The sequence below is a fragment of the Chelonoidis abingdonii genome, chromosome 6 (genome assembly GCF_003597395.2).
Source record: "Chelonoidis abingdonii isolate Lonesome George chromosome 6, CheloAbing_2.0, whole genome shotgun sequence".
NCBI lineage: Eukaryota > Metazoa > Chordata > Testudines > Testudinidae > Chelonoidis > Chelonoidis abingdonii.
The window spans coordinates 4,857,260-4,878,417 of NC_133774.1; the positions used below are offsets into that span (position 1 = coordinate 4,857,260).

Here is a 21,158-nt window from a genome sequence, read left to right on the forward strand (position 1 = left end):
AATAGGATGAAATTCAATAAGGACAAATGCAAAGTGCTCCACTTAGGCAGGAACAATCAGTTGCACACACACAAATGGGCAATGACTGCCTAGGAAGGAGCATAGCGGAAAGGGATCTGGGGGTCATAGTGGATCACAAGCTAAATATGAGTCACTGTGTAGCACTGTTGCAAAAATAGCAAATATCATTCTGGGCTGTATTAGCAGGAGTGTTGTAAGCAAGACACAAGAAGTAAATTCTTCTGCTCTTTGCCGCGCTGATTAGGCCTTAGCTGGAGTATTGTGTCCAGTTCTGGGTGCTACATTTCAGGAAAGATGTGGACAAATTGGAGAAAGTCCAGAGAAGAGCAATAAAAATGATGAAAGGTCTAGAAAACATGACCTAAGAGGGAACACTGAAAAAAATGGGTTTGTTTAGTCTGGGGAAGAGAAGACATAGGCCTTGGCTACACTGGCGCTTTACAGCGCTGTAACTTTCTCACTCAGGGATGTGAAAAAACACACTCCTGAGCGCAGCAAGTTACAGCACTGCGAAGTACCAGTGTAAACAGTGCCCCAGCGCTGGAAGCACGGCTCCCAGCGCTGCAAGCTAATCCCCATGGGGAGGTGGAGTACGTGCAGCACTGGGAGAGCTCTCTCCCAGTGCTGGCGCTGCGACCACACTCGCACTTTCAAAGCGCTGCCCTGGGAGCGCTCCAGCGGCAGCGCTTTGGAGTTTCGAGTGTAGCCAAGCCCTGAGAGGGGACATGACACCAGTTTTCAACTACATAAAGGGTTGTTACAAGGAGGAGGGAGTAAATTGCTCTCCTTAGCCTCTGGGGACAAGAAGCAATGGGCTTAAATTGCAGCAAAGAAGGTTTAGTTTGGACATTAGGAAAAACTTCCTAACTGTCAGAGTGGTTAAGCACTGGAATAAATTGCCTAGGGACATTGTGAAATCTCTGTTATTGTTGATTTTTAAGAGGAGGTTAGACAAACACCTGTCAGGGATGGTCTAGATCAGGGGTGCGCAATAATTTTCACAGGGGGGCCACTCCACAAATTTGGTGAGTCGTCACAGGCCACACATTTCTACTATATTAATGGAGGGGATGCGGGGTCTGGGAGGGAGTTTGGGTGCAGGAGGGAGCTCCAAGCTGGGGCGGGAGGTTGAGATGCAGGAGAGGGGATGCGGGGTCTGGTAGGGAGTTTGGGTGCAGGAGGGAGCTCCAGGCTGGGGCGGTGGGTTGAGGTGCAGGAGAGGGGATGCGGGTTCTGGTAGGGAGTTTGGGTGCAGGAGGAAGCTCCTGGCTGGGACAGAGTGTTGAGGTGCAGGAGAGGGTGATGGGTGAGGGCTCTGGGAGGAAGTTTAGTGCAGAAGGGGGCTCTGGGCTGGGGCAGGGGATTGGAGTACAGGAGGGGGAGCGGGGTCTGGGAGGGAGTTTGGGTGCAGGAGAGGGTTCTGACCTGGGTCAGGGGGTTGGGGTGCAGGAGGGGGTGTGAGGTGCATGATCTGGCCAGAAGGCGCTTACCACAGGTGGCTCCCGGCTGGCGGCGCAGCAGGGCTCAGGCAGGCTACCTGCATGCTGTGGCCCCACGTCACTCCTGGAAACGGCCGACTGCTGGCACCGTGGCACGTCTCTGCACGCCCCTTGGGAGGAGGGGGCAGCAGGTCTCCGTGCCTGCACCCTTAAACACCACCCTCCACAGCTCCCATTGGCCTGAGCGCCCCACTGTGCCACAGGACTTTTAGCAGCCCAGCGATCGCAAGGGGGCAGCCAAAGAGCCTGGTGGGGCAGACAGAAGTGTTAGATGGGCTGTATCTGGCCTGCAGGCCGTATTTTCCCCACCCCGGTCTATATAATACTTAGTCCTACCATGCATGCAGGGGACTGGACTAGATGACCTCTTGAGGTCCCTTCCAGTCCTACGATTCTATGTTTCTATTTGCCTACTGTTTGACGTCCAGTACAGCTGGCGTGCCCAGCCCAGCCCAGCCCAGCCGTAGTTTGGCCAGTGCCAGGAAAGCCACCCACTACGTGGCTCTGGGTGCTGCCCTGTTTGCAGTGAGGCACTGCTAGAGCACAGAGGATGGAGGGGAAACTGGAGGTGCAGTGATTAAATACAGGCAGAAAGTCTCACTGCTCAGTGACACAGGCCCTGTCTTTTCAGGGCACCCGTGGGAAAAAAACCAGGAACACTGATCAGAAGGTGCCTGGTGCGATGAAGTAGTGGAGCCCTCCAGAGTGGAGACTTAGCAGGAAGCCAGAGAGCAGCCAGAGTCCAGCTAGCAGTGGACGTGAGAATGGGCGCTGATGGACACGGGTGTTGTTGGGCCAAAGCCATGGGGCAATTCTGGACTGTACGATGAGAGAAGATGACCTGGTTAAGGGGGTGATTGTTCATAGCTAAGAGGCAGCTCTAGGCCCCTCACTCCTATGGAAAGCCAGTGAGCATTTAATTCCACTGTGTGCCTTTGAAAACCCCTCCTTAAACAGAAGGGACTTTCCATCCCGGGGATGAGGCTGCTCCTCTAGGCTGCTGGTTGAAAGACTGGCCCAGTGGAAGGCTTTAAAAGGCATTTGTTTAGGGCCGGGTTCTCCAAAGGGCTGGGCGGAGCTGCCTGCTGTGCTTTGGTGATGCCCTGAAACGTGCAGGAACGACAAGGTCATGCATTACTCAGACCTCTCAGAGACATACTATTAAGCTGGGCTAAATAAAGCCCTGAGTGAATCAGCACCAGTGGGTGGAGTGACACGAGAAAGACCTGTTTCAGGGGTGCCTCCCGCTCTAGCCAGGGGCTGCGATCCGCAGGAGAGATTGAGTATGTGAAACCCAGGCTGGTTCAATGTGCTACTGAGCGCACGAATGGCTGAGGCTCTGCACGGATCCCAGGGACTGCAAGGAGGAAACACATCCATATCTGCCATCAGCACCCTGTGCTCTTGTGGGTGGGGATTTCCTTGCTCTGTCTATTGTCAATCAGCCTTGTTTGAAGATTATTCCCACCCTTTAGGGCTCTGGTCCCCTACTGACTGGGGACTCCACCCAGTCTCAGAGATGGCTCTGAATCGCCCCTAGACCTTGGGTCCTGAGCTGAACTTTGCAGCAGAAGCAGCCTTGCAGCTAGCTGCCGTTTCCACTTGCCACACCAGTGGAATTAGAGTGAGCCTGTGTCCCTGGCGTAAGCTACCGCAGCTGCTTGCTGCAGCCATGCTGGTGGTGGGGAATCGGAGACAAAGCAGGATGCTTAGGTGCTGCCGGCTCTCCCCTCTCTCAACTCTGGGGACACACTATGGTCCCAACAGCCTTTTGGATGAACTGGACCAAATCCATCGCTGGGGTACTTCTTGAGTCAGTGGTGTTTCACTAGTGTCAAACGTGACTCTGTTCCTTTGTGTGTGTAATTGTAACAGCTGCACTGTCGGCCCCCAGAGCCTCTGTCCCAACCGGAACGCTCTCTGTCATCTGTGACTACGATGCTCAGCTCCTCATCTGCATGGCCTTGGGTACCTGTCAGTCAGTGAGGCCTGGTCAGGGGCCACGGAGTCTTGCTAAAGGGGGGGAGGGGCATGAAGCCCCTTCCCCTCTGTGGCCCCACCCCTGCCCTTCTTCTTCTCCCCAAGGCCTCAGAGGGAAGAGGAGGGGCAGGGAGCCAGGCAAAAAGAGGATGGGCCAGGCCCCCTGGTCCCTCATGTTCCAGCATCCCTACAAAGGTATTTAGACTCCTAACTCCCCTTGACCTCACTGGCAGTTGGGAGCCTAAATACCTTTGAAGATCTGAGAAAGACAAGGTAGGGGAGGTGACATCTTTTATTGGATCAACTTCTGCTGGTGGGAGGCACAAGCTTCCAAGCTACACAGAACTGAGGTGCACCAAAGCTTGTCCCTTCCACCAACAGAAGTTGGTCCAATAAAATAAATTACCTCACCTCCCTGCATCTGACGAAGTGGGTATTCACCCACGAAAGCTCACGCTCCAAAACGTCTGTTAGTCTATAAGGTGCCACAGGATTCTCTGCTCCTCACCTCCCTTGTCTCTCTCCTGTCCTGGAACCAACACAGCTACCAAAACACTGCAAACCACAATGTCAAGGTCTGGTTCTAAGTCCCCATCTCTTTGCTCTTTCTCCTCACAGCACAGAGTCCCCGACTTGCATCCCAGGATGGGCACTTGAGTACTAACAATCCCAGCTGACGTCTTGCTGCATTTACTCCAGACATTTTACTTCAGCTAGAGAGAGGAGAAACTGGCACAAGCCAAGAAATAAAGCAAAGCACCTATCTGAGTCGGGTCTGGGCCAAGACTGCACCAATCCTTGCTACAGTCAGCTACTGATGGTCAGATTTTGATTTGGGATTTTAAGGCTAAAAGGAGCCATTCGATCATCTAGTCTGGCTGGCTGCCTTGAGCCCAATAACCTGTGTTTGGCTAACGCATCCTCCAGAGAGGCGGCCAGGTTGGATTTAAAGACTTGAAGAGATAATACAAGAACTAGGGGTATTAATAGGCAGCAGGTTTAAAACAAATAAAAGGAAGTTTCTTCACGCAGCGCACAGTCAACCTGTGGAACTCCTTACCTGAGGAGGTTGTGAAGGCTGGGACTATAACAGCGTTTAAAAGAGAACTGGAAAAATTCATGGTGGTTAAGTCCATAAATGGCTATTAGCCAGGATGGGTAAGGAATGGTGTCTCTAGCCTCTGTTTGTCAGAGGATGGAGATGGATGGCAGGAGAGAGATCACTTGATCATTGCCTGTTACATTCACACCCTCTGGGGCACCTGGCATTGGCCACTGTTGGTAGACAGATAACTGGGCTATGGACCTTTGGTCTGACCCAGTACGGTCGTTCTTATGTTCTTATGGAGAATCCACCACTGCTCTTGGGAGTTTGTTCCAATGGCCAACCGCCCATGCTTGTTAAAAATCTTCACCTTATTTCTCATTTGGATTTCTCTGGCTTTAACTCTGAGCCATTGGTTCTGGTTCTGCTTTTCGGCACTAGATTCAAAAGCACTTTGGTGCTTGGGATTTTCTTCCCATAAAGGTACTCAGACATCTCAAGCAAGTCCCCCCTTGATCTTCCTTTTGCGCTACATAGCTTTAGCTCTTTAAGTCTCTCACCGTCCGGAATGTCTACCAATCCTCGAATCATTTTTGTGGTCCTTCTTTATTGAGCTGGTGCTGGGCCAGGATCATACCAGCCACATCAGAGGCCGTGTCTGCTCCTCTCCCTCTCTGCTCCCTCTCTCCTCCAGTTCATAGCAGGATGCTAAGGAAAGAGGTGGGCTCCAAGCCCGGGTCTCTTCCCCTGTCCAGGAAGAGACCAGCACTTAGTGAATCACAGCTCTTTGCTGGTTCCACAGACACCCCCCAGCCTTGCCATACAACATTACTTCATGAGGGCACATGTCCAGGAGTGAACCCAACAGACCCTGCTTGTCAGCAGGTGGGCTTGAACCTGAGACCTCTGGAGTTTAGTGCATGAGCCTCTACTGCATGAGCTAAAAGCCAACTGGCTCTTCCCTAAGGCTGTAAAGCACACTCTTTAATCTCTAAGTGGTCTCGAAAGCACTAGATGGGACAGAGCACCACAGCCAGAAGGTGTGTGGGTCACACCAGCATCTTGGGATTTGTTCCTTCTTTCTCCAGCCCCTGGGGATACATCTGCTCTGGGTACGTTCATTTTCCACTCATGGAAGCTTTTAGTGGAGAAAGGGAGCAGAAGCTTTTTACCGCTGCCTTGTGAGATGATGGAGGACTATGGGGGTGTTTCCCAGTGTGGATACACCTCTAGGGTACTACTACTCCCCTTTCTTCCACCAGCAAAGGCTGTGATGCTCCGAGGCTGCATAGCCAGCCTCCTCTCCACCAACGAAGAGCAAGCTCGTCACGTCCATCTCTTGCTCAGCCACACAGCGAGGCAGCCCCCTTTCTCTCCATGAACACCAGGTCTGAGGTACTCCCTAGCTTGTGCAGCCAGCACCTCCCTCCTCATGAATTCCAAGCCCTTCACTTTGCCGGCTGAGAATTATATGCTGGAGGCTGGGCAGCCAACAAGTCCCAGCCAGCCCCAACCTGTCACCAGACACCCACAGGGTACAACCCTCCTTCCCACCCCCTCCCATGAGCAACTACAGAGCAGCTTCCTCTTTAGCACATGAGGCTGAGGATTGCAAAAGCCATGCGGAATCAGGCATGGATGGAAGGAATGGCAGGTGGCCCTTGCTCCCTGCACCACTTCCCTGACTGGAGACAGATGGCATCACTCGCTAGGTCTGTGCCAGCGCACGCGGAAGATGGTGGCGAGTCTGCCAGTGAGGAGGGATGTGTGCAGGACAGGGGGTGGAGAAGGGAGGAGCGCCTGGACAATGCCGACCCCTTTGTTGTGGTACCCCACACCCAATCTGGGAACGCTGACTTCAGTGGAGGGCAGCAGCCGACCAGGACACAGGTGTGAGATGGTGGCACAGCACTCAGGTTGGGGCTTGATCCTGCAGTCCCGAAGCAGACACAGCTCTTAGTGGAGTCCTGGGGAACATTGACTAAAGACTGCGGAATGGGGCCTTGGTTGTGTGGTATGGCTCAGTCTCAGAGGGTGGCCATCTCATCTCCCCATCCCCGGCCTGCAGGTGGCACGAACCCAGCACAGCCCAAGTGACAGTTCTGCAAACTAATGTGCTTTCAACATGTTTATTTGGACGCGGAAGCCACTGTTCCTGCTGCGTATGAGACGGGAGGCTCAGAGGGCCGTTACCTGCATGGCAAACAGGAGCCCGTCAAAGGAGAGCCTGTTTGCAGAGCCTGGCAGTTCCCGGCACGTGGATGGAGAGGAGGCACTGTGCAGCTGGGAGCAGGCTGGACTTCCTTTCTCTCTCTCACTTCTCGGGCTTGTTTGCCGGTTCCCTCACCAGGTTTAGCAGCTTGTCCAGCTTCGTGATCTCCACCTCAGGGCCCTTCTGAATCTCTTGCCCTTTCTTTTCCTAGAGAGAAAACAGCAAGTCCCAGTTGTTAGCAGAAAGGACCCCACCAACTCACCCAGAGCAGTGTGCCTGGCCACCAGGGCCAGGGAGGGAGCAGGGCCTCTTGGCCTTGGTGAGCCAGGAAGTTGATCCCAGAGAATGCAACAGTGGGAAGTCTATTGAGGCTGATTGAGGGGGCAGCCCCCCTCCAACATCCCCCACATCAAGCCCAAACAGCCAGGCTTTGGGTGGGTGGGGCGCTGCAGGGCTAAGGTGGGGGCTGAATCAGGCTGTGCAGTAGGGTTATCGTACCCTCATCACTGCTTAGCTAGTGCGTGAGCAGTAAGTCCACTGGCCCCAATCTGCCTCCACAGGGGCCCTGCCACCAAATCCATTTCCGTGGTTGCCCACGGTGAGCCTGGGTGCTGCTGGGCTCCCCGCACATGGGCGACAAATGCTATCTGCACAGCACAGCTCCCTGGGGCTCTCCGTCCGGTGCGGCCAGCAGACAGAACCGGGCAATGGTCGACTATTCCTATGGCACATTCCAACCCAACGGCTCCAAGCCACCTTCCAAAGCTACGCCTAGGGACTCGCTTCCCCAGCTGGGCTGTGCAGCTCACCCGAGCGCCGCATGACAGTTTAGGGAAGGAAGTACAAAAAATAGCATCTCAAACTGGAAACGGGGGAAGGGGGATAGGCGGGGAAAGACGGCATTGTTCAACAGAGTGTGGGCACCCGGACTGGGATCTGGTCCCGGCACCACAGCTAACGTTTTGCAGCCACACAGACCCCTTGTATCCTTCGCCCATTCCTGCCAATGTGCCTCCTGCCGCACCACACTAATGTAGGTAAGAAATACCTTCCCAATCCCCTTCCTCATTGAAAATCCTCCAGTGTGCTGCTGCCATGGGGCCGACGAGCCACAAGTGATCACATACACTCACTGCAGACCGTTAGACTGAAACGCACGTCCCTTGTCAAAATTGAGTGACCAGGTGAGCTTATTACTAGCCTCTTGTCTTAACCCTCCTCCTCCCCAGTGTATGTATATTGACTTGACTAATGGTGTCAGCTCTAAAATCTATATTTGAATCTCTGCAAGGCAGAGTTTCTGTATGTGGAACGTGCCAGGCAAACTTCTGGATGTTAAAAATTATTAATAACAATTCTCTTGCATGAGGCGCCATGGAATATTTACCTGTTGGGATGTCAGCTCATCTGAAAGACACTATGTCCCCCACACAGTGCCCCTGAACCCCACACTGCTGGGGTGTTGTCCGTGGCTCATGCACCAAAGCAACTTCCTGTGATTGGAATTTCCTTGCGGGTTCCCTTCCAGCTACCAACCAACACACCCGAACATGGCTTAGCATAAGAGATCGACTGGGCTTGCAGCATGCGGGGGCTGGAGCTGCGCAACAGAACTTGGCTCTACGCTGGGGCTGGCCACTTTGGACCGCCTAGCTCAGCAGTGACGGTTTGTTTCGAGCCAGCTCATGGCTGGCCCAGCAGGAATAAGCAATACCCAGGGGCTTTCTCCCATGCACAGTTCTGAGGACAGTGGTGGTAGCATGTGCTCTGTCTAATGGAGCCTAAAAGAAGGCGCCACATGTACCAAGTGCTGGAGCTGTCACAATCTTCTTGATTCTAGACACAGCGGCAATTAGGAAGGAGAAGGCGCCAGCTGCCAGCTGCCAGCTCTCCTCTCCTGTTAAAAATAAAATGCTCAGACAGGGCCATTTGCCAGTTCAAAGGAAGGTAATGTCAGTGAGGAGAAAAGGAAACGGCTCTATTTGCCTGCATGTCATACACTGACGAGGGCCTGGGTGATCCGGGGAAACGACACGTGATGAGCCTAGCGCAGTCCTGTTCCATAATCCTCCCGCCCAATTGGACGTCACAGATTCCAGCTGACTCACGGAGCAAATTTACTCGATGGCATGGATTACACGCTGTCAGGAGTAATTCCCTGGAACAGCAATCTAACGGGCGCCTGGGAGGTAATTTTAGCAAACAAGCAGATCCCTCTATCACTTCCCCGGTTTTGACAAAAAGATAAACATTGGGAGAGGGAGGGTGGCAGAGGAGGAGAGACGGCTCAGCGCTAAATGTCAAACTCCATTATCTCTTTCTGTGTGTGTGAAGAACAAATACATTCCCTAGAGTGCAGATTTTGTTTGTATTGATGGGATTTTCTGTAGTTACTGCTACATTAGACTCCAAAGACTCCTGCATGCTGCCTCAGGATTAAGTGTCAGTGGTGATATGTACTGAAAGGAGAATAACCCACATACAGAGTGCAGGGGAAATACCATCACAGCCTCCCATCCAGGTTGCTCACGTTATTTACATTGGTGTGGTCAGACACAGTATGGCTAAGGCATGGTCTATACTGGGGTAGGCAACCTATGGCACACGTGCCGAAGGCGGCACGCGAGCTGATTTTCAGTGGCACTCACACTGCCCGGGTCCTGGCCACCGGTCCGGGGAGGACTCTGCATTTTAATTTAATTTTAAATGAAGCTTCTTATATATTTTAAAAACTTTATTTACTTTACATACAACAATAGTGTAGTTATATATTGTAGACAGAGAAATAGACCTTCTAAAAAGGTTAAAACGTATTACTGGCACGCAGAAGCTTAAATGAGAGTGAATGAATGAAGACTCGGCACAGCACGTCTGAAAGGTTGCCAACCCCTGGTCTATACCATTAGGAGACATTGAGATGTTTCCGTCTCAGCAGCCAGCCATCTCCTAACACGATGCAGATAACCATATCGTTCTCGCTGGAGACAGAGAACACCTTTGCCCAGGTAGCTCACTGTGCAGAAGTAAGCAGCTGTGTGACCAGCAGCTGGCTCAAACTCAGCACGAGTTGTAGGACTGAGACAAAGAGGTTGCAGAATCCAGGATGGCTCCATGTTTTGGTGACATCCACGCACTGATGGTCAGAGTCGCACTGGTCTCTGAGCGACACCTGGCTACCCATGCTACTGCAGTAGCCAGAAATACCTTTTTCCACCTGCAGCTGCCAAGATCCCTGCCCCCTCTTTCCTACCCATAAAGATCACACCCTTATTACTGAAAATCTGGAGTAACGTTGTGCCCTCTACTTAGGGCTAATGGTGGCAGACAGAGAAAATGCAGCCGGTCAAGAACAACCCGGTCAAGCAGAATGGTCGGTGTGAAAGCTGTACATCATTTCCCACACCAGCTCTCCATTCCATGTCAGATACAGTTCATGGTCCTGGTCCTATCTTCAAAGCTCTTAGTAAGCTAGGGCCCAGTTACATGTTAGGCCATCTCACTCTCTCCATCGGCCCCAGAACACTGATCACACAGGAACAATGCAGCTGCTGGTACCCAGAACAAAGCTTGATGGAGCTGAGGACAAGCTCAGCTTGGGGAAGAGAACCCAGCTATTGAACTGTACAAGGTCTTGGTCCTAGGTCATGCATGCCACCCAGTACTCTGGTTCAAGGCTCTGGCTGACCACCTGCGTCAGGCGACCAAGGATGATGTGACAGCTCAGAGGCAGCATTTCCTGGAAGAGGGAGCCCACCCAGTGAGAGACACGAAGTCAGGGCCAGGTGGAAGGGTGGATAGGATACACCAGCAGGGAATAGGGGTGCAAACCTCAACTGAGAAAAGCCAGGCAGCAGGTCCTTGGTTTCAGGAAGGAATTATAGAGTGTGTGAAGATTCAGGCTGAGTTGACACTGTAGTGTTTGTAAAATACACAAAACCTAAGAGACGGAAACTGAAATTCCGCTTCCAGGACATGCTGGCTGGTGCATCAGCCCACAGGTCACATGAACTATTAGCCTCAGGAGATCCATTAGACCACAAGGTAAGAGGCATCTGTTTGCACCTGCTGTAGCTCAGTAGAGGTGACAGCCATATCCACAAAATTCCAGGCCTTATCACCACTGTGTTACTGCGGCTGTATGTTTCCATAACCCCACTGATTCCAACAGCGATAGACCAAGACGGAGATGAGGGACTGCAGCGGTGAATCAGGCCCTGCGACTACAGTCCCCACTCTGAAGATGGAACAGTGAGCCCAGGCCTAGGTAGGCCCACAGTGAAGCTTACCATCGCCTGTACCGGGTGCCTAGACATTACAGCAATTGGTGGAAGTTAGCTTATGATGGGAGCAGCCATAACGAGTTACCTTTGCCAAGAAGGGCTTGATGGCCTGTTTATTAAGTGCACCAAGTCCCAGCTCCAAGAATGATTCTACAGCAAACGTCGGCAAAGTATCAGGGACTTCCCTCCCTCTGGCTCTCAGGACTGTCTGCGGGGTGTTAGCTAGTGGCGGTGGGGGGAGGGGCATATGACCAGGGAATGCATTCATGGAAAAGTCAGAGCTCATCTGCCATAGTGTCCACCAGCTGTTCCCCAAACATGGGGGTAGGACACGAAGACCACTCCTGCCCTGCTGTTCTTAGGTCTTTCAGTAGGGAAGGATTCTTTCCCTCCTTCTCTAGAAAAACTGCCTAGGGAATAGCCCAGCGTCATGGCACATGTCACTTCGTTAATAGCAGTACGGGGCCTAAGACACATAGCTGAACTAATCTGATTCCGTCTAGGTGGCAGTGGCATGCACGCACATGCCCACACTTTAATCAGCTCAGCAGTGCTGGATGTGAGAGCCGCAGGAAGGGTCCTCATCCTCTGGGGCAAACTGAGAAAGGAAATTAACCTTTCCTAGCAACAGCAGACGAGATCCAAGCTGGCAAGGTAGTTGTTTTCCCTTTGTGCTCAGAGGCGATAAGTGAATGTGCTGCTGCAGCTGTGCTGAGGCTGAGGTTCATCTTTCACAGCCTGAAGTCTGAGACTAGCACGGGACGAAACTGTGATGCATTCTGAGACTCACGGCAAAGATCCCTGCTCCGTGCTGTCCTACGTCTTCATCATGCAAGGGCCCAGGCTACTGCTGCTCAGTCAGCATGGCCGGGGCCCCAGGCCAACACCTTCATCACTCCAAAATGCAAACAGAGGGGAACTGATGACTGGTCATTACAGCTGTCTGCAGCTACCAGAGCAAACCCAAAGGTGAGCACCTCAGGGGGTTACTCAGCATGAGAGAAGTGACAGCTCTTCAGTAACACTGAAGGAATGAAACTGTCCAATGGGTCTTTTTGGAGGGGGGCAAGTCAGAGCATCCCATTATTTGTCCTTCCAAATCTGCTCCTCTGTGAACAGCACAAACAACTGGCAGATCAGAGGGCAGTGTCACAGGTCTTCCAAGCTGAGATTTATAAATGGCAGCTGTTCATTCTGTAACATGGAACGGCCAATTCCGGGGGAGATAGGGGCCAGCTGGCTGGGCAGCATGGCTAAGGGGCGAAGGGAAGCTGATGTCAGGAGAGCACGTTCAGGGGAGCAGGGATAAGGAGCGGAACAGATCCAACAGGGCCATGAAATGAAGAGCAAAAGGAGACAGTGCATTCAGCTTCCTTCCAATGGACACAGCACTCGATGCACTAAAACCGGGTAAGAACACCTGTAACCCACACACCTCCTGGGCGTGGGGCTCTGTCCTATCTAGTGGCACCAAGACCACGCAGAGGGAGATTAATGAGTCTGTTCTACAGCCATACGGCTTTTAGCTCATGCTGTAGAGGGCCATGCACTAAGCTCCAGAGGCCCTAGGTTCGATCCCACCTACCAAAAATGGGGGGGTGTTGGCATTACATAGCCAGCTCGGGAAAGGCTCCTTGGCCAGGAGAAATGCAGCCTGGGCAACGGTCAGGTTTTCTGTCTGGGGAGGCTGGGGGCAGCACAGCCCTCCTGAGCGGTGCCAATCAGAAATGCGGCTAGCAACAGGGGCAGAGTGGGAGACCCGGGCTTCTGCAGCCTCCGGAGTCGGGCCTGAACGGAGCAATTGAGCACAGCCGCCAGGCATAGGGGCAAAGGACGAGCCTCGCTGATGTCAGCCACACAATAACGACTTGGGAGAAGTGCCCTGCTTGTGTCTGAATACCTGGTCTGTTTAGTGCACTATGGTTACTGTGAAGGTGAGAGACTGGGTCTGGGCTTTCCAGAGACTGTTAGGAAATTGCACACACAAATGCGGTAACTGCACAGAACTGCAGCTGTGCAATTGCACAGACATTGTCTCACATGCCAAGACCTCTAGCAACTGTACATTTCACCTACATGTCTCATGGCAGGTTTCGATTTGTAGCAGTGTCTTTAGCCAAAAACGTCCCCTTCTCTCACTGATTTGCAACCTGGGTGCTATCCTCCCCCCAGAAATGGCTGCATTTCAGTGATGAGGTGATTGCTCTACACATACAGGATCAGATCCTTGGCTGCAGCTGAGGAGCACACGGTCCTATGGGGGAGGGGTGTGCCGAGGTGGTGCACAGCTCACCTCTGTTCTCCCTATTCTGCTGCCACTGTGGGAAGTATACGTTAGAGCAGCCCTCAGACTGCTCTAATTTATGCAGCCTACTAACAGCCCCAGAGGGCTGAAACCACAGCTCAGGACTGGAGTACTAGAGAGGCATTCAGCCACATCCCCTTCCTCTGGCCACACCTCCCGCAGGAGCTGAAGATGATAATTGGAGCCTCTATGCTAACTCTCCTTTCCCAGAAGATCTCCCTTGCACTGGGGTGATTACCCCCAGGGCCAACTACACCAGCTCTCCAGTAGTACAAAGGGGTTGCACTGGAAAGTGCAAAATGCTTTGGGGTCCTTTGGGCAAACTGGTGCTATGTCAGTGTGAGACAACGGCTCTGCCCTGATGAAACAAACAAGCGCCATGCAGAACAAATTAAAACAACTGGAACAGGCGCTGAAGAGGAGAGTGGTTTCAGTGGTTTCTGGTTTTGGGACCCTACCTTGAGACACTGTGCACCTGATTTTCAGAGAGGCTTAGCACTCACTACTCCCACTGACTTCAATTGCTCAGCACCTCTGAAAATCAGGCTCTGGGTGTCTCAAGTTGGGCACGAATTTAGAGGCCAGGTGGGCCCAAGTTCTGTACAGAGGTTCGCAGTGAGTTTGGGTGCAGGACAGCATTCTTCCTCCACGCTAGACTCACTAGTACGGCCCATGGGCTACAGGCCCTCTGGCTGCTCCCAGCCTCCTTTAGGCAGAGAGAGTTGTTTGGCAAATGGATCTAAATACGCATGCTGCGGGTGGAGCCCCTGGACTCCACAGCTCGGTGATGAGCAGGGCATACAGATCTTAGTAGCCTCACTGTCCCTGTTCAGTGCAGTGCCTGCTGCAGGATGACTGTGCATGGGATAGTGTGTGGCGGTGGGTATGGAAAGGGACAGGACATGGATCCTGCTCAGGAAATGTGAAATTTCAAATTCAAGGTCCTCTTTGACTGGTCCCTGATCTGCCACGATCATTTCAGAGAAGTAGCTGCTTTGCAGCAGGCCAGCTGAAGTGTCAATGCACCTCCGGTAACTGTGAAGTTTGACAAACTGGTTCCTGAGTTGCTGGGATTACTCAGCCTGGGATTACAGCAGACTGCTGTGGAGGCTTGCTGTGTCCTTGGGCAGCGCAGGAAAACTCAGCAAAATGAGTCATGAATGGACTTTGTTAAAGCTTTGATGCAGCTGGCTGAGAGCCACTCTGCCTGCACCTTGAATCCTGGCCTTGTGGCAATCTGCTGCATCAGTGGATCATCCTGAAGTGTGTTCTCCTCATGACTGATTCACTAGGGGGGTCTCATGTGAAGTACAAGAAGAAATAATCTATAAACAGGCAGAAGAAGCTCAATACCCTTTTACTCTCTTGCTTTGACAAATGTCAATTCACCTCTAATTGAGATCTGCTTGTCTAAGGGCTCTGCAGGCATAGGACGGATTAGATCTGAGCTGTAAACATGGTTCCTTTCTCCCTATGGCAAAGCAAAGGAAGAGGTGTCTGAGAAGGATGCCTACAATGGAACTGGCAAATTACCCAATCCAAGAGTGAACTCAGAAGATTTGCCTGCCCAAATCCTTGCTCAAGTGAAATCAATGGGAGTTCTGCCGTGGAATGGACTGGCTGCTCCCCTTTCAAATATTTTCAGAGTCACAATGCAGAGGATTATTCATGTGTGCGTGCATGCCCTCGTGTATGCACTCATGTGTGCATACATGCGTATACCTCCCCTTCCCAATACTGATGTAGTAGTGAAGAACAAAGTGCTCAGAATGAATCTGGAAGCAGCCAGGCTGGAAGAAGCCTTCGTACATGAGATGGCTCAGAAGCACAGGCAGAAAAGCAGAGCTGCATGAATACAAAGGTCATCACATTCATTTAATCTACGGATTAACAAGCCTTTTGAAGCTTTGCTCCAAAAGATGAAGCATATGATAGAAAGTCATGGGTTATGTGATTACTGGATTCTAGTATGTATGTGAGAGTCTCTCTGTCTCTCTTGCATACACAGTCCTTTTCATGAGTGTTGAGAATTCAGGGCTTTTGCCACAATCAACATATAAGTCAATCTGCGAATGAAAGAAGGCCCTGTTTGAAACATGAAGTTTGAAAACACTTGACATTTGAAAAAATCAAATTATAAGATTCTTCCAATGCTTCCTCCAGATGTGAGTTAAGCTCTGGAGAGATGTAGGGACAATTTTTATTTATTGATGGAATTAATTTCTTCACTTTTGCCTTGTCCCATCAATAAGGGTCAGCAGCACTTGTTTTTCAGCTCCAAGCACTCTCGTCAAATTCATCTTCCAAGCTGACACCAACCTTCTTCATGCCTGCCTTCAGCATCTCAAACCACCTTCTTCCAGGTCTTCCTTGGGGTCTTTGTCACGTGACTACTAACTCTTGTACCTTCTTGCCAACATATCCCACAACTCATCATCTCACATGACCCAGCCACCTCAGTCAATACTCACTCAGCTCTTCCATGATGCAGACTGCCTGTCATTTCACTGTGTAGCCTATCAGCTCTCATCTTACCCAGCATCCACCTGAGCTTTTGGCAGTGCAAAGTAGTTGTTCTCTCTTCCTCTGGCCAGCACTCTGACTCCAACACCATCGTTGGCCTAATTATGACCTTCTACACTTTGCTCTTTAGTTTATGTAACACATTCCTGCTGCAGAGAATTCCCATCAACTGCCTCCATCTACATAAAGTGCTGTTCATGCAGTTGGGTGGAATTAATTATAACCATCTAAGTAGCTTTGCTTTGTGTCAAGTGTATTCATTTGACTGAAGAACATCGCTTGGGCACTACTAGGTTAGGATGTGACTAGAAAAACAGCGATGTTTATTGCCCAAGACACAGTCAAGGCATCTCCATAAGCAACAACATTGAAGACTTGATCCAGACTCTTACAGGAATGTAATGGTTTCTCTAACCCAGCTACAGCTCGGTCTGAAATGGATCTGTAATGTTCTCCTAGTATAGCTGGATATTCCTAGGTGACAGAAGAGCATATTCTCTTAAACTCAAGGATTCAAAGGTTAATTTTGCCCTCCTTGGTAAAAGCAATAGCAACTCCTTCATTCAGCAGTCCAAAATTGGCAGAGAATAAATGCTGGTTCACTGAGCCCCAGGCCACCCACACAAGTATGCCTGAATCCTGACCGGGCGAGACTACCTCTGTGAGTGAGAGAATGGTTCATTTTCATTGGCCATTCAGCGGAGAATTTCAGTGGGTGCCATCAATAGCCTATGTATTTGGGTTTTTATACAGTGCCTGTCACTCTGGTATCTGAGTGTTGCTGTTTTTACCATGTACAAGCAAGGAATTGGGCTAAGACCCATTAACTCATTTCAAATAACCTGATTTTATTTACAATTTGTTCTCTTTGCTGCGTTTTATCACACATCACCACGATGCACTGTAATAAGGCAACCAATAATGAGTTATACTGAACCAGAGCCTGCAATTTAATGCCAAATAACCAGAGGGGATGCAAGTACTAAAAATCAAAACTACAATTTCCTTATCAGGAACACTCATTACACAGGAAGAAATCTTTGCTTCCCATCCATATCCACATTTAAAAGCAGAGGCTGCTTCCTGACTGTAAATGCAATGAGGCCGATGCACGTTGGTTTGTAGTAACTGAGAACGTAACACCTGTGGTTCTCTATTTCAGTGGCTATATCGGCTCAATACAACTCAATGAGATTCAGTTTCATTTGGCCTTTGAGTAGGCGGAACTTCTTCAAGTGAGGCAGAGTCATTTGTGATTTCCTTGAATGCTAGGGCAATCATTCAGCTCTTCTGAGTTCAGTGAATGAACCACTATTTCCTCATCACGAATATTACCAGAGCAAGTGCCTCTGCTCCCTCCGCCTGCTTTTTCCTTGCTTTAATAATGGGCTTCATCACCTTGCAGCATCAGCACCAGCTGCTGACTTTGTTTGCATCCCCACGGGTGGCGCCCCCTGCGCCCACACCATTCCTTGATCATTTGAATGGGTCGTCATGGGAGGCCGGAGTTCAACAGCCTTCACGCCTTGCAGACAAAAGGAGCAGCTGGCTTTGGGGATGCTGATCGGTATTTGGTGTCAGGAACTATTCGGGAAATTAGGGCTGCCCACTGCAGAACACACAACAGGACACTGGCTTTTCACAGTCTTCTGATGCATGGGTGTGTATGCCAGGCATAAGTTACCAAAGTGATCAGTGCTGGTTGAAATTGCTGGGTTTCATTGCCCAGGCATCAGATGAGACATCCCTGCTCCTGCAGCTTTCAAACAATGTTCACAATGGTGCAAACGAATCCAAGAGGCATTTGTATTGGTATCTTGTACCATCCATGTCTCTGACAGGATGTCGATATGCAGTGTTGTTGTAGCCATGTTAGTCCCAGGATACTGAAGAGACAGGGTAGGTGAGGTAACAGCTGAAGTTGGTCCAATAAAAGATATTACCTCACCCACCTTTTCTCAGCAATAAGTCTGAGCAGACACGGGAAGACCCTCCACAAGGTTCTGCTTTGATAATCGGGCCTCCCAATTTAGCCTAATTGTGAGTTCAGCTGTCAAAAAAGTGAGTGAAAGTTTATAAAGTGTCACAACAACCTATAATAACAAAAGTACACAAAAAGTCATAGATGGAAAGACTGAATGACTCCAGACAAAATGGCCTCCCTCTGCAATTCAAGGACTGGTAAACAAGAACAGCTGAGACCGGAGAGCAATGAACCAAAACTGGGGTGTCAGAAAATAGATCTAACTGGTGGACAAAATAGTGGGGGATGGGCCATTCCATCCACCAGTCCCTTTTAGGGTCCTTAAAAGAAAGGCAGCTTTGGAAAGGGGATGAACATTAGCAGAGGGGAAAAGCTGGCTACCAGGATGCTGGCTGACTGAACAAGAGAAGGGGAAGGAGGGAGTGCCAACCCGCCCTTGGTTTTTCGGGATCTCAGGCCTTCTGCACCCTAACCCTGAGATATGCCTTGATCAGGCCACAGAGAGGGACCCAGATGACATCGTCAGCTCTACTGGCTCTGGCTAAATCCCGACCAGCGGTTGGGATGTAAGACATTGTTCCCCCTTCATGTGTCCTTTCCCTTCCCTACCTTATTTCCTCTCTTTCCTCTCTCGTTTTTCCTTCTGTCTAATGAGAGTCTGGCTCAGCCGCTCAAGACTGAATATTTTGCAGCACTGCTGTAAGCCTATGACCCAAGCCAGGCCGCTAGAAGCAATGCCCTAAGCAGCCCAATGCTGGTACAAGTTTGCCAGGTCTCAGAACGGCTGATAAGGCGGTGTACTGTGCCTGTGTTTGCCCAGCATGGAGTGCGCACGTTGGGACGTTGCAATCTATATGATTTTATGAAAGGATGCTGATAAGTATGAATATAATGTAACTGGAATATGCTTTATGCAAAAGGTCTCTTGTAAGGTATCATTACAAAGCTTATAGTCTACTGAGTGTGGTCATCCTAGTTCTATAAATGTATCACTCTTGTAGCTGAAACTATAAATATAAAATGTAACCCTGAGGGCCTATTGTAATTATGCAAAGTGTAGGCCATTAAAGGTGATTTGGAATCTTGATGGCTCCCATTAGCCAGGACAATTGGTTGTAGATGGCTCTGTTTTACCTGTGAGTCTTCCTGTATATGTGTGTGCTGGCAAGTGGGTAATGAAGTCTTACAGTGACATGTGATCACGTCACCTGAACTGGAACCCATCTTTACCCTGGTGCTTTTCCACTGGGGAGGGGGAACGGGGGGGACCCAAAGGGACAAAGGATTCCCACCTTATGCAAAAGATATATAAGTGAGTGGAACAGAGTAACGGAGCAGCCCTCATGAGAAATCCCCTAACTCCTACCTGAGCTGGAACAAGGGCTGGACCAGGGGAAAGGATTGTGCCCAGACTAGGAAGGTGTCCAGTCTGTGAAAGAAACTTATTGAAACGTTTCTGAGGGTGAGATTTTATCTGTATTCAGTTTTATTGCTGTATTAGACTTAGATTTGCATGTTTTATTTTATTTTACTTAGTAATTCACTTTGTTCTGTCTGCTATTACTTGGAACCATTTAAATCCTACTTTCTGTATTTAATAAAATCACTTTTTACTTTTATTAATTAACCCAGAGTTTGTATTAATCCCTGGGGGAGGGGGGCAAACAGCTGAGCATATCTCTCTATCAGTGTTATAGAGAATGAACAATTTATGAGTTTCATATGGTTCAGACCCTGGGTCTGTGTTGGAGCAGAGTGGCATGTCTGGCTCAGCAAGACAGGGTGCTGGAGTCCCAAGCTGGCAGGGAAAGCAGGGGCAGAAGTAGTCTTGGCACATCAGTTGGGAGTTCCCAAGGGGGTTTCTGTGATCCAACCTGTCACACACACAAAAGTCAGTGCCAATGACAGAAGCTGCATTTTCTCTCTTGCTGCTCTTTTCTGTCCCCGGCGGGCGTGTTTGTCTTGTTTTGTCCTCTAGGAAACAGGCTGGAACTTAGCAGCAGCAGCAACAATGCCAGCGCCAGCCGTCTCCCCTATCTCCGTGCTTCCCCAGGAGAGTTATAACCATCTTTGGCACCATCTCAGAAACTGTCACACAAGGGGGGTTTCTCCTTCCCAAAATTCTCCAGCTAAAGCGAAAGGGAACCCTGGATGCTGTTAAAATGAAAGCCTGGCGTAATGCTTGACACGTTCACTGCTTTAATGATTTGTCCTTCTCTTATGTACCTTTAACAACGGGTTAAAAGGATGTTTCATGGTGTGTTTGCCATGGCGCTAAGCAGGCTGGGGTCTCTGTCAACAAAACCCCAAATCTTGTTTGACTCTGTTTAGTGTTGCACAGTTTCAGGGTCTTGTCAACACTTTCAATCCTTTGGGTCCATACATTCCATCTAAATGAATGCAGCAGATCTCATCAGGCTGGGTAACCAGGTTATTAATATCGATTTACTTTTAATAGTGTCCTTAGCAGTGTGACATGCTTCAAATTGAAATTACAGGGAGGAAAGTGCAAGGAAAAGCCCTTGGGAAGGGAAAGTAGGAGCAATAACATCTCTATACAGAGTCAGAGATTGCCACCTTTGCTCGCATTGACTTCAGCGGAGTTACACTCGGAGTGAAGTCTTACTCCGTGGGGAAAAGGGTAACAGAATCTGGCCCACACTAACAAGGCCACAGGCTTCCTACATGAAACCTGACATTGGAATGGGGAGAGGGGCAAGTATCCGCTTAGAAACTCACCCAGGCCCAAAGGGACAAGGGCACAGAGAGTGGCTGTTCCCTGGCTCCTGGCAGAGCCCTGCCCCAAGCAAGTGTGTGTGGAGGCCAGGAGGATCATACAACCAAGCTGCTTCTCTGCCCTCAAACCCTCTAGCGTAAGGTCTCCAGTTTACTACATTTTTCTCCCTTCTGCATTGTGCAGTGGAAGGCAGCATGCATCTTTCATCCCAAAAGATTCCCAAGTGCTCTACCAATTGCTATACAAACAATGGACTATCAATGCACTTCAACCATCACTGAAATGCAGTCACTTATGGGGCAAAGCCCAGCAGTTGTTTTAACAGCGGACGGCACCGCGGCACAGCAGTTTAGGACAGGAAGCAAAGAATACTGCATCCAATTCAAACTACAGTGGAATCTTCGTAGCAGAATGTAATTAACTAAGTTCTAGCCTGGCCAGACAGCAGGACTGACATTTCTTCTCTAGCAAGAAGTGCCAGGAGGATCTATAAGAAGCACCAAGAAGACAGGGTCTTGTACTGACATTTTCTTTGGTTCTGGGCAGCACAGGTCAGGTCACTGCGCTTCGCT

At 50.2% G+C, this 21,158-nt stretch overlaps 1 protein-coding gene across 1 annotated transcript in view; it reads right to left on the reverse strand.

The window, feature by feature from the left end:
• Positions 1-6,669: 6,669 nt before the first annotated feature.
• The window catches only part of DNAI1 (dynein axonemal intermediate chain 1), a 291,024-nt gene continuing 276,535 nt past the window's right edge, over positions 6,670-21,158 (reverse strand). Inside the window, exon 20 of the mRNA XM_075067475.1 lies at positions 6,670-6,964. Coding sequence (XP_074923576.1) covers positions 6,860-6,964 — 105 coding nt within the window. The 3' untranslated portion in view covers positions 6,670-6,859. The remainder of the gene's footprint in view (positions 6,965-21,158) is intronic.